General features: G+C 40.0%; 1 protein-coding gene across 4 annotated transcripts in view; it reads right to left on the reverse strand.

Annotated features, from left to right (window-relative positions):
- The window catches only part of DIPK1A (divergent protein kinase domain 1A), a 136,418-nt gene that overhangs the window by 32,062 nt on the left and 91,448 nt on the right, over positions 1–12,908 (reverse strand). For 3 of the 4 annotated variants that reach the window (XM_070405600.1, XM_070405602.1, XM_070405601.1), the window contains exon 2: positions 173–307. In XM_070405600.1, the coding sequence (XP_070261701.1) occupies positions 173–307 (135 nt within the window). Of the gene's footprint in view, positions 1–172; positions 308–12,908 lie in introns of those variants that run through there. The other variant, XM_070405603.1, reaches the window with a different exon arrangement.

The raw sequence follows: 12,908 nt of genomic DNA on the forward strand, positions 1-12,908 counted from the left end.
TTCCTAAGTGGGGAATAGTCCTACTTAGTCATATCAAAATGCTAAGAAGTTCAGCACAACGTGAAGGTCAAATTAACTTTTACTTTTTGAAAATATTATTATATATCTAAGTAGTAAATATAATGTTATTAATCTAGGTTTTTCCATATACCAGGAAATAAAAAATACTTACTATTATTTTCTTACAGTCTTTTCCTCTGCATAGTTCTGTATAGGTGGAGTACTGCACATATATAATCCAGCTTCCAACAAAAACTGCCAACCAGGAAAAGAAAAGGTATTTCATCCGCACATATGAGAAACGAGCCTGTGAATAAAAGAGCACAAAACAATTATTCATTCAGCACCGAGTCAGCACTCACTGTCTAGAACATGATTTCCCCCCCTTTCTTGAAAGAACTCAATATATATTCTAGGCTTTCATATGGCAATTCTCCTAGAACAAAGTGTACTTTCACTGAGTTCAAATAGTACTGGTCTTAGAAAAGGAAGCTCCTTGGTCCTGTCAACAAAAAGGGTAACAAAACCCTTTAAAATGTATAACCTTTCAAATACCACCAGCATTGAAAGCTACTTATTAAGCACAAGCACGGGCACCATGCTACCCTGGGCACCCTGTAAGGTCAGGTAGAGAGAGACACGATTCCTATCTACTACAAATTTACTGAAGACTGTTTCAAATAAGAATCTTAAAGTTCTTTATGGATAATCAAGATAAAAATAATTGTGTTTTTTAAACATAAGAACAAGAAATTTGGCTAGTTGTCTAATCCCTCACAGTGGTGTATAACCAGAATAAGAAAATAAACTCCTATTTCCCTATTGTATTCACTAAGGCCTTATGTTCCTTCTTTTTAACCAGCCAAATGCTTCCCCTCATAGATATTCTGGAAAGTTGAGAATGCTACAACTGTTAAAGGAGAAATGACTGGAGAAGAAAGGTTAAGACATATAAAGGATACCTTACTCCTTTACAAGGTAATTTGTAAAGGTGCACAGTAGGATCCTCTTTGCATTATTTTGCTTGAGTGCTTCGGTATCTAATTGCAACTTGGGCCAGTGGTACCTTTTCCCCATCAACCTGTTAACAAAAGATTGGTGCCACCAATCTAATGTCAATAGGTGGCCTCATCTGGGGTGTTGTAAAAAGAGAAACTTTATTCAGGTGAACAGTTTTTACAAACCAAGGAAACCCAGCAACCAGTGGAAATTGAAAGTACACGCTCTCCTCTCCACAAGGGGAGGCTGGCTTATATAGACAATGTGCTTGCCCTGGTTCTAGATTGGTCCATTTTTATGCAAATAAGAAATCTAAATGTGTAGCTTGATTGGTACAAATAGTACTGATCTGATTGCTTGGAATCCTAAGTTCTGATTGGTTATTATGAAACTGCTCTGATTGGTCAGTAAAGATGCAAATGAAGATACAGCTGTGCAGCTCCAATTGGATGGGGCAGGTCTCAGCCTGTTGGTTGAAATACGATTCCAGGAACTTCTTTATAAGGTACAGCTCATGCAGCAGAAACTCAGTGCAGATCAAAAACCAAGATGGCGGCATAGGTTAACGCCGGAGTTTGCTGCCTCGAATAACCACTTCAAAAATACAACTAAAAGACGGAACGGACATCATCCAGAACCACAGGAAGGCTGGCTGAATGGAAGTTCTACAACTAGGAGGAACCGAGAATCAGAGGAGGCGCAGTGCTGAAGTAAAATACTAAGGTGCAGAGTGCGCGCAGCGCGGGCTGGTGGCTGAGGGCGCAGTTGTCTGTTTCAATCCGGAGGGAGCCTCAGACTCAGAGCTCCAGATCCGGGCGAGTCTCTAGGGACCCAGACTCAATCGAGAGAAGCAGGACTGTCTGGCTACGGTCCCTCCGAGATTTGCAGCTGTTGCTGGGACAGAGAGGCAGAGCCCCTGGGGACAGACTGAGAGTAGCCATAACTGCTCCCTCCTCCGCCCTGTTGATCCCGTGGGACCCGCCCCGCCCAAGCCCTGCACAGAGCCATTTGCCAGATAGCCTCAGGCAAAGGCTAGATTAGCACCTCCCTAGAGGACACAAGTTCTTCCACTGCAAACACAGCTGATTATCACAGCCAGTCGGCCTGGAGGTCAAATCCCTCCAGTATTAACTATAACAATCAAGGCTTAACTACAACAAGACTGCGCACAAAGACCACTAGGGGGTGTACCAAGAAAGCATAAAAAATGCGGAGACAAAGAAACAGGACAAAACTATCAAGGGAGGATATTGAGTTCAGAACCACACTGTTGAGGTCTCTCAAGAGGCTTCTAGAGTCTGTCGATAAACTTGATGAGATGTACAGGAAATCTAATGAGACCCTGGATGGTGTGATAAAGGACCATCTAGAAAGTAAGCATACACTGACTGAAATAAAGAATATTATACAGACTCCCAACAGCAGACCAGAGGAGCACAAGAATCAAGTCAAAGATTTGAAATGCGAAGAAGCGAGAAACACCCGACCGGAAAAGCAAAATGAAAAAAGAATCCAAAAATACGAAGATAGTGTAAGGAGCCTCTGGGACAGCTTCAAACGTACCAACATCAGAATTATAGGGGTACCAGAAGATAAGAGAGAGCAAGATATTGAAAACCTATTTGAAGAAATAATGACAGAAAACTTCCCCCACCTGGTGAAAGAAATAGACTTACAGGTCCAGGAAGCGCAGAGAATCCCAAACAAAAGGAATTCAAAGAGGACCACACTAAGACACATCATAATTAAAATGCCAAGAGCAAAAGACAAAGAGAGAATCTTAAAAGCAGCAAGAGAAAGAAACTCAGTTACCTACAAGGGAATACCCATACGACTGTCAGCTGATTTCTCAACAGAAACTTTGCAGGCCAGAAGGGAATGGCAAGAAATATTCAAAGTGATGAATAGCAGGAACCTACAACCAAGATTACTTTATCCAGCAAAGCTATCATTAGGAAGTGAAGGTCAGATAAAGAGCTTCACAGATAAGGAAAAGCTAAAGGAGTTCATCACCACCAAACCAGTATTATATGAAATGCTGAAAGGTATCCTTTAAGAAGAGGAAGAAGAAGAAAAAGGTAAAGATACAAATTATGAACAACAAATATGCATCTATCAACAAATGAATCTAAGAATCAAGTGAATAAATAACCTGATGTACAGAATGAACTGGTGATTATAATAAAATCAGGGACATAGAAAGGTAATGGACTGACTATTCTTAGGGGGAAAAGAGGTGTGGGAGATGCGGGAAGAGACTGGACAAAAATCGTGCACCTATGGATGAGGACAGTGGGTGGGGAGTGAGGGCTGAAGGTGGGGTGGGAACTGGGTGGAGGGGAGTTATGGGGGAAAAAGAGGAACAAATGTAATAATCTGAACAATAAAGATTTAATAAAAAAAAAAAAAAGAAACTCAGTGCAAGAGGCTAGCAGCTCAGTCTGAGGCTTTTCCTTCATATGCATAAGAGGCCTCTATAAACAATGGGTGCTAGACTCCGATTATAAATTTGGGCCCAGTTAATGACAAGGAGTCTTTTTTGACAAGTATATTCTTTCTTGGGATCACCAAAACCACACATCAAACCGTTTAATCTTCAAGTGTCAGTTGGTCAAGATAATTTGACATTTCTGTTTTGAGTCTGGAGCTGCAATGGTCTGGTTTTATAAACAGTAGAATTTAGGACTATGGAGAGAATTGAGCAGAATAAATTAAACATATGTAAACAAACAACAAAAAGCTAGTTTTTCTTTTAAAATCACAAGCCAGTTTCTCACACTGGGCAACAGTAGGATACTGTGAGTACTGTGAGCATACAATGAAAGCAGAAAGAGATGAAAGAGAAATAAAAGTGCACCTGCAGAAGACAATGAGTGCAAACGAAAAAGAGACTCAGGAAATACTGAATTCAGTTGGCCCTATTTATGGTTTAGATATCAGTCTTTGTTAGGTTAACAGATGGTGAATCCCATTACCAAAAAGCTTAAGTACAACAAATTCACAGTTAAATAATAGGGATATAAGCTTTATTATTTTAATTTTATTAAAATACAAAAAATGCATTTAAATGCAAGGTATTTTGTATACTCTAAATGAATCCAGTAAACAGAAAATTCAGACAGATCCAAATTAAAATCACATAAATGACAATGGGAGTATATACCAAGGGGTTTGTTTGAAAGACATTTAATTAATGCCTTAATTAGAGGTCTGGTCACCAGAAAGAAATAGATACATAATATGTGATGAGGCTTAAATATGATTAAATGACATAGTACCTATATAACATAAGTTCATTCCTAGGCACATAAAAATATTCAACAAATGCTAGCTAAGTCAATATGCAAGGCACTAAGCAAAAAGTCAATAATACTGTCTTGTTGATTTGATCACCACCTTCTTTTTTGAACTTGCCAAGAAGAAAATTGAATCTGAATCCGATGAAGCCTTTAGCTCCAACTACCAGTTTACAGGAAATACAGGAGACAGAGGAGCATAAGTGAAGTTTAAGTGACACTATTAGGATACAATCAGCAAACTCCAGGCTGTGGGAAACGCTGTAACACACAACCCAGTTTCTTTAAGAAATAAATTACAAGGGGGAAATAAAGAGAGGATGGGAAAAACGAAAGATTAAAAAATATTTAAGAAATAAATAAAATAATCACATTATGTACATCTTTTTGAGTCCTGATTCAAATGAAAATATGTGGGGGAAAATGACATTTATGAAATAATTAAAAATTCGAACACTGGGGGAAGATGGCGGCATAGGTAAACACCGGAGACTGCCGCCGTGGACAACCACTTCAAAAATACAACTAAAAGTCAGAGCGGACATCAACCAGAACCACGGGAAGGCTGGCTGAGGAGAGTCTCTTCAACTAGAAGCAAAAACAACAGCATTCCGACGCTCAGCGGAGGCGCAGTGTGGAAAATTTAAAGGTACTGCGGTGCGGTGGTGAGGGTGCGCGCGCAAAGCGGGCTGGCGGCCGAGGGCGAGGTTGTCGTTTTCAATCAGGAGCGAGTCTCAGACTCTGGGCTACAGATCCGGGCGAGTCTCTAGGGACCCAGACTCAAACGGGAGAAGCGGGACTGTCTGGCTACCGCCCCTCCGAGGTTTGCAGCGGTTGTTGGGACAGAGAGGCAGAGCCCCTGGGGACGGACTGAGAGCGGCCATAGCTGCTCCCTCCCCCCGCCCTGTTGAGCCCGCCCCGCCCAGGCCCTGCGCACAACCATTTGCCGACCGCCTCAGGCAAAGGCTGGAATAACGCCTCCCCAGAAGACAGACGTTTTCCACAGCTGATTCCTACAGCCAGTCGGCCTGGTGGTCAAATCCCTCTAGTGTTAACTACAACAATTAAGGCTTGGCTAGAACAAGACTGCGCACAGAGACCACAAGGGGGGGGGGCACCAAGAAAGCATATAAGATGCGGAGACAAAAAAACATGACAGAAATGGAAGATATGGAGCTAAGAATCGCAATTTTGAGGGCTTGCCATAAATTTGTGCAGAGCCTCACGAAAACTAATGAGACCCTCGATGCTACGATAAAGAAATTAGAAAGTAAGCATACACGGACTGAAATAAAGAATATTATACCCAATAGCAGACCAGAGGAGCACAAGAATCAAACCAAAGATTCGACAAAAAACACCCAATTGGAAAAGCAAAATGAAAAAAGAATCCGAAAATGTGAAGATAGTGTAAGGAGCCTCTGGGACAGCTTTAAGCGGTCTAATATCAGAATTATTGGAGTGCCAGAAGATGAGAGACAGCAAGATATTGAAAACCTATTTCAAGAAATAATGGCAGAAAACTTCCCCCACCTGGAGAAAGAAATGGACTTACAGGTCCAAGAAGTGCAGAGAACCCCAAACAAAAGGAATCCAAAGAGGACCACACCAAGACACATCATCATTAAAATGCCAAGAGCAAAAGACAAAGAGAAAATCTTAAAAGCAGCAAGAGAAAGAGGCTCAATTACCTACAAGGGAATACCCATACGACTGTCAGCTGATTTCTCAACAGACACTTTGCAGGCCAGAAGGGAATGGCAAGAAATATTCAAAGTGCTGAATACCAAGAACCTACAACCAAGATTACTTTATCCAGCAAAGCTATCATTCAGAATTAAAGGTCAGATAAAGAGCTTCACAGATAAGGAAAAACTAAAGGAGTTCATCACCGCCAAACCAGTATTATATGAAATGCTGAAAGGTATCCTTTAAGAAGAGGAAGAAGAAGAAAAAGGTAAAGATACAAATTAGGAACAACAAATATGCATCTATCAACAAATGAATCTAAGAATCAAGTGAATAAATAACCTGATGTACAGAATGAACTGGTGATTATAATGAATCAGGGACATAGAAAGGGAATGGACTGACTATTCTTAGGGGAAAAGGGGTGTGGGAGATGCGGGAAGTGACTGGACAAAAACCATGCACCTATGGATGAACTCAGCGGGTGGGGAGTGAGGGTGGAGGGTGGGGAGGGAGCTGGAAGGAGGGGAGTTATGGGGGGAAAAAAGAGGAACAAATGTAATAATCTGAACAATAAAGATTTAAAAAAAAAAATTCGAACACTGACAGGATACTTGGTGGTATTAAGGGATTATTTTAATACTTGAGGTATGATAAGGGTCTGTGGTAATGTTTAAAGAAAAGAGCTCTAATATTTTAGAGACAGATACTGAAATATTTATCAAAAAATTGATATACCTGAAATTTGCTTCAAAATAATATGGGAAGGGAAAAGTATGGGGAGTATGGCTGAAACAAGATTGGCCATGAGTCGATAATTGTTCAAGCTGGGTGATGGGTACATGCCTTCTTTTGTATATGTTTTTTTCTACTGATTTAAAATTTTTATATTGTACAATAAGACATACTGCCACACCAGGACACCACCTTCCCACGCATTCATTCAGCAACCATTTCTTGATTGTCTACCATGGGCCAGGCACTTTCAGCACATCTCCAGTGAGGGCCAAACACATAATAAACTTACCACACAGGTACCCTTTAAATAGTTAAAAGTGTAACGTGAAGGAACACAGCATGGCATAATTTTACTTTTAGAAGTCCAATCTTATATTAGGTTAATATTTTACATGATTTATTTGAGAAAGGATTAAAATAAGATTAATCTTGATTCATTTAGTAAAACAACCAGGAAAGATATGACACTATTTTCTTTTTTCCCTCTCCTTGCTCCACAGTAGGAATAAGTCACTGAGTAAAGAAAAACAACACAGACCCTACTGCTGAGTAGAGTTCTCGCCCAGTTCAAGATTTGGGCCTATCTTTCCTTCTTCTGGACACCCACCTCAAAAAGTCTAGTGATGTCCACTGCCCTATAGATTCTCCATCAATAATTATTTAGGTTTTTGTACAAATGTTCAATAAAACCCATAAAATTCTTTCTAATGCACAGTATGCTTAATGGATGTTGAAGCTAAGACTTGTATCTTTCTCCCTCCTGCATATCCAATTTACTAAATTGAAGTCATTTTGCTTTTCTATATAACTCAAATAGCTACATTTTAAATTTTCTCTGGCATATGTTTAAACTGAAAAACATCCTGTGAACTGGCTTGCCCGCTGAGTGCTCGCCATGACACAGAATGCCAAAAATGTTGGAGAGGAAGTTAGATTTAATGACATTCTCAGCAGGGTACTGGGCATCATCTGTTGTAGACATAATGACAAAAGGAGTGAAACACATTTTTATTCCAGCATGCCATGAAAAATAAAAGATTTTGGTGTAACACAAAATAGTTCAAGGACCTTCAAGTGTCCTCTAATATCTACAAATCTTGCTATTTCCTATTTAAAATAACGACTGAAGAAAAACAACCATAAGTGACTTGTATAGCTATTAACTAATTTTATGCCCTGTGTGGCACTCACTGACATGTTTCCAATGAAATGTTCTGTACCAATGATCTAGACAATCTGGTCTTTAAGAAATGTAGCTATTGTTTCTGACCTTTTTCTTTATGTTGAACAATCCAAAATATTGCCTACCAGCATTTCTATTCTGCTGATTTTGTGCCTTGCTACTAATATTACACTGCTTTATTCTAAATTATGATGCTGAAAAGCATGATAAGAATTTTAGTAAATATACCAGGGCAGTGATTCTCAACTGGAGTCAATGCTGTCTCCTAGGGAACTTCTGGCAAAGTCTGGAGATAATGTTTGTTTCACAACTGGCGAGTGCTACTAGAATCTTATAGATACAGGACAGAGATGCTGCTAAACATCCTACAATGCAAGGATTAACTGGCCCAACAACAACAAAGAATTATCTGGCCCTTGTATCATGGTTATATGATAAAACAACAATTACAGGGTTGAAAGAATCAAATTTATATGACCATTATTTTATTTTAATCTAGAGGCCTGGTGCACGACATTCATGCACTGGGGTTGGGGGGGAAGGTCTTTTAGCAGTCTGGGAGCCCTCGGGGGATGTCTGACTGACAGCTTAGAAGCGGACCTAAACCCCAGTTGGACATCCTTAGCACTGCCTGTGGGAGTGCACTGACCACCAGGGGGCAGCTCCTGCATTGAGCGTCTGCCCCTTGGTGGTCAGTGCATGACATAGCGACCGGTTGTTCTGCCGTTTGGTCGATTTGCGTATTATCTAGGATTAGTATTTAAAGCATAAACTATTGCTAATTATAAACATCTATCTGGAAATAATAATTAGAAGCAGTTCTTTATAACCAGAGTAAATAAGTAGCAATATCTTATTATAAATAAAGAAAAATCACAGAAAAGATATAAATGATGATTCATACTTTTTTTTTACCAATTCTACTGTCAAGAACAGTAACACTTCTTTTTTTATTCATTTGATCTCATTGTGATAACTTTTTAATTTCAAAATAAATCTGAAAACCTTTGATTTTGTTAAATAATTTTACATTAAGTTTAAAAAATAGGCATAAAGAGACAACACATCAAAATTTAGCCATTTAAGACTATTATTTATCTATTTCATATTCAACGACCAGCCACTATGACGCGCACTGACCACCAGGAGGCAGACGCTCAATGCAGGAGCTGCCCCCTGGTAGTCGGTGTGCTCCCACAGGGGGAGCACCGCTGGCTAACTGGGATGAGGGGCTGCTCCCGCTGCAACCCCCCCCCCCCCCCCCCCCCCCCACCAACAGACAGGAACCCGAGCTGACCCCAGAGGCTGGGAGGTGGGTTCATGGCCGCCGCCTCTCAGTGCTATTGTCCTTGGGCCTGGCCTGACCGGGTCCCCTGGAGAGGCAAGTGCTCTGGCTCCAAGGCAGATGCCAGACCAGGGAGCAGCCGCTCAGAGGGCGGGTCCACAGCCGCTCGGCTGACCCGGGTGAGTGGCGCTCCCACAGTGGGCTAATCCCCGCAGGCCACCCCCCCCACCAGTGCATGACTCTCATGCACGGGGCCTCTAGTAAACATATAAAGAACAAAATCCCATTTATTTTACCCCTAAATACTCCCTACATGGATGTTCTTAATTTCAGATATTCTAAAAGAAAAATATCTATCATATCTCTACCTTTACCCACAAATAGTTTATTTAACATATTTAGTGGACTTAAACACTCAAGAAACACAGTTGATAAGATTAACACTTGCTAAACTCAAATACAATCATTTCATCATTCATCATTTCATAGAAAAAGCAGAGAGACATGTTCATTTTATTCAAATTTTTAAATTACTAGTTATTTCTTTTTTTTTTAATATATATTTTTTTATTGATTTCAGAGAGGAAGGGAGAGGGAGAGAGAAATAGAAACATCACTTATGAGAAAGAATCATTGATTGGCTGACTCCCACATACCCCCTATTAGGGATCGAGCCCGCAACCTGGGCATGTGCCTCCGACCAGAATCGAACCAAGGACTCTTCAGTTCACAGGCCAACTCTCAATCCACTGAGCCAAACCAGCTAGGGCTTACCAGTAATTTCTTATTTTTATATTGACAACATTACTGTAGCTAGCTGACTTTTACAATATATTTAGAAGTAATGTGACTGCAAAGACTAGAGGTAAAATTATGGACACATATCCCTGAATATGACATTACCCATTTATTTAAATAAAGTCTAGGTATTTATAGCAATAATAATTTTGAAAACTGTGCTAGCTATAAAATACTCAGAAATATGAAGAAAGTATTTAATAGGTTAAATATTTACTGTACATCACAACACATGCTGATAAACTTTATTTGGAATGGATCCTATCTGCAATAAAAAGTGCCTCTCACTGCTAGTTGGGGGGCTACTGGAAAACCATTACAAGAATATCTAAATGTACCAAAGGCATTATTGTCTACTGGTCAGAGTTTTAGCATTCTTCACCTTTCTAACAGGTAAATTTTCACATTTATAGGAAGAATCCTAGTTGTTTTCTGATCTAAATTCTAAAGGTTTTATTTGCATGAGCATATTATCTGTTTTGATTTTATTGAAAGTCTACAATTAAAATTCCAAGAAACATAATTTTCAGATTTTATCTGAATCCTGGTTCATATTTCTTATGCTTAGAGATTGACTGCATCAAAAATGCAAGGACACCTGGAGAATTACTAGTAGTTGTCTAAGGTGATCCTTAAGCCTGTGGCTAGCTAGTTTCAACAGTAATTACTATTTCAATGTAGTGTCAAAGTATGCAAAAATGCTCATGGTATAGCAGTGGGATCATGGATGATTTCTATTTTCTTCTCTGATACACAGGATTTCTATAATGTTTATGTACTACTTTTTAAAAAAAATCCTCACCCGAGGATATTTTTCTATTGATTTTTGGGGAGAGTGGAAGAGAGAGGGAAAGACAGAGAGAAATACTGATGTGAGAGAAAACCATCTAGTCATTGCCTCCTGCACATGCCCTGACCAGGGCCCAGGTCAGGGAGGAGCCTGCAATGGAGGTTCGTGTCCTTGACAGGAATCGAACCCAGGACCCTCAGTCTGATGCTCTATCCACTGAGCCAAACAGCTAGGGCTGTACTACTTTTTAAAAAAATCTTTATTGTTGAAAGCATTACATATGCGCCCCCCCCGCCCACTTTGTCCCTCATCGACCCCCTCCAGCCCACGACCACCCTGTACTACTTTTTAATCAGAAAAAAATGACATTTGTATACAGGTGCTTAGCTTATCTATTTAAAAATATATCTCTGGAATCTAGAAGTCTCCTGGTTGCTTTTTTTTTTTAACTTCTTTTTTTAAAATATATATTTTTTATTGATTTCCGAGAGGAAGGAAGAGACAGAGAAAGACAGAAGCATCAATGATGAGAGAGAATCATTGATTGGCTGCCTCCTGCACACCCCCTACTGGGGATCAAGTCTACAACCCCAGCATGTGCCCTCACCAGGAATTGAACTGTGACCTTCTGGTTCATAGACTGGTGCTCAACCACTGAGCCACACCAGCTGGGCCTGGTTGCTTTTTAAAAACTTTTTTTTTTTTATTGTAAAATGTATTATTCATATAGAATTATTTTAAATACATAAGTATAACTTAAATTATAATTAGAAAGCAAATAACCATGTAACTAGTACTTGGTTAAGAAATAAAACTTTTCTAGTGCCTTCACCGACCCCCATGTACCTTTTGCCAATACAGGGTTAATTTTAACATGCTCCAAACTTCTATGACAATCATTTATGTGCTTTTCAGAGTAGTTTATTCACTGATCATGTCTGTCTAAAATGTGTGATAGTGATTGCTCTTGAACTTTGTAGAAGAGAAGCATATACTATATATTCTATTGACTAGCATCTTTCAGCATTATATTGTGAGAGTCATCCAAACTGATGCAAACAGCTATCGTTTGTTCACTTTCTTTGCTGTGGAATATTCTACTGTTTTTTATTAAGCAATTTACTGCATACAATCAGTACATAAATTTTAAAATGCACACATTTCTCTTAAAGTTCTGTCAAAAAACTCATAATATGGAGCCACAATCTATGCTTGGCTCTGTGTGTCTCATATATTCACTCCATCTGCTGTTCCTGGAAATTATGGACTCAAAGTCTCAGAAAGAGACAATAAGAACATATAGTTCAACCATATGCTGACGTGATATGAGACTTAGAATGATTCAACCATTTTGGGCCCTAAGTCGGTTGTGCCACGAGGAAGCGTAAAGGCATTACATGGGAAATGTCACAGAATTCCCTGGGGGTATGTGTGCAACCTCAGTTCTTAGCCAATGAGGAAATGACTTTTCCCATCAAAGTTGAAGTCTGTAATCCTCACTTCGCTGCTGTTTTAGAGAACACAGTCCAGGCACATGTTTCAGAGAGATGCAAAGCCTAGAAAACAGATCAAAGCATCCTAGGATTAAAAGAGAAGGTACACAGAAGGCTTCTAATGAACAAGTAGACAGCCAGCGCTTTACAGAGCATGTGAGAGGCAGGTGTAGCCTCTATTAGCACTCTACTTGAAAAGAACATTAGCATTTGCAGCAGCAAATGAAAACTACTGGGCTATCGGATCCTTCAACATCCCAGTGCACAAGGACAGGGGTTAAGAAAACTAAGTGTTCCAATTTTCTATGCTGTATAACAAACTCTCCCAAAACATAGTGGCTTACAACAACAATTTATGTCTTTCATGGTTCTGAGGGTTGATTTGACTCAGCTGGTCCGTTTTCTCATGTTTTTCATGCATTGGTGAGTGGGGCTGGAGTCATGTGATGAAGGACTGACTGGGTTGGACTTGCAGATGGCTTCTTCATTCACATGGCCAACCCCTCAGCCGGAATGCCTGGAACAGCCTCATGTGGCTAGCCATACCTCTTCAGCGAATGGTGCTCAGGGAAGTCAGGCTTCTTACACCACTGCTGACTTCCCACTGACTGAGGTGGAAGCTGCGTCATTTCTGCCA

Source organism: Myotis yumanensis, unplaced genomic scaffold (assembly GCF_028538775.1).
Source record: "Myotis yumanensis isolate MYYU_CA2020_CCGP unplaced genomic scaffold, mMyoYum1.0.hap1 SCAF_2, whole genome shotgun sequence".
NCBI lineage: Eukaryota > Metazoa > Chordata > Mammalia > Chiroptera > Vespertilionidae > Myotis > Myotis yumanensis.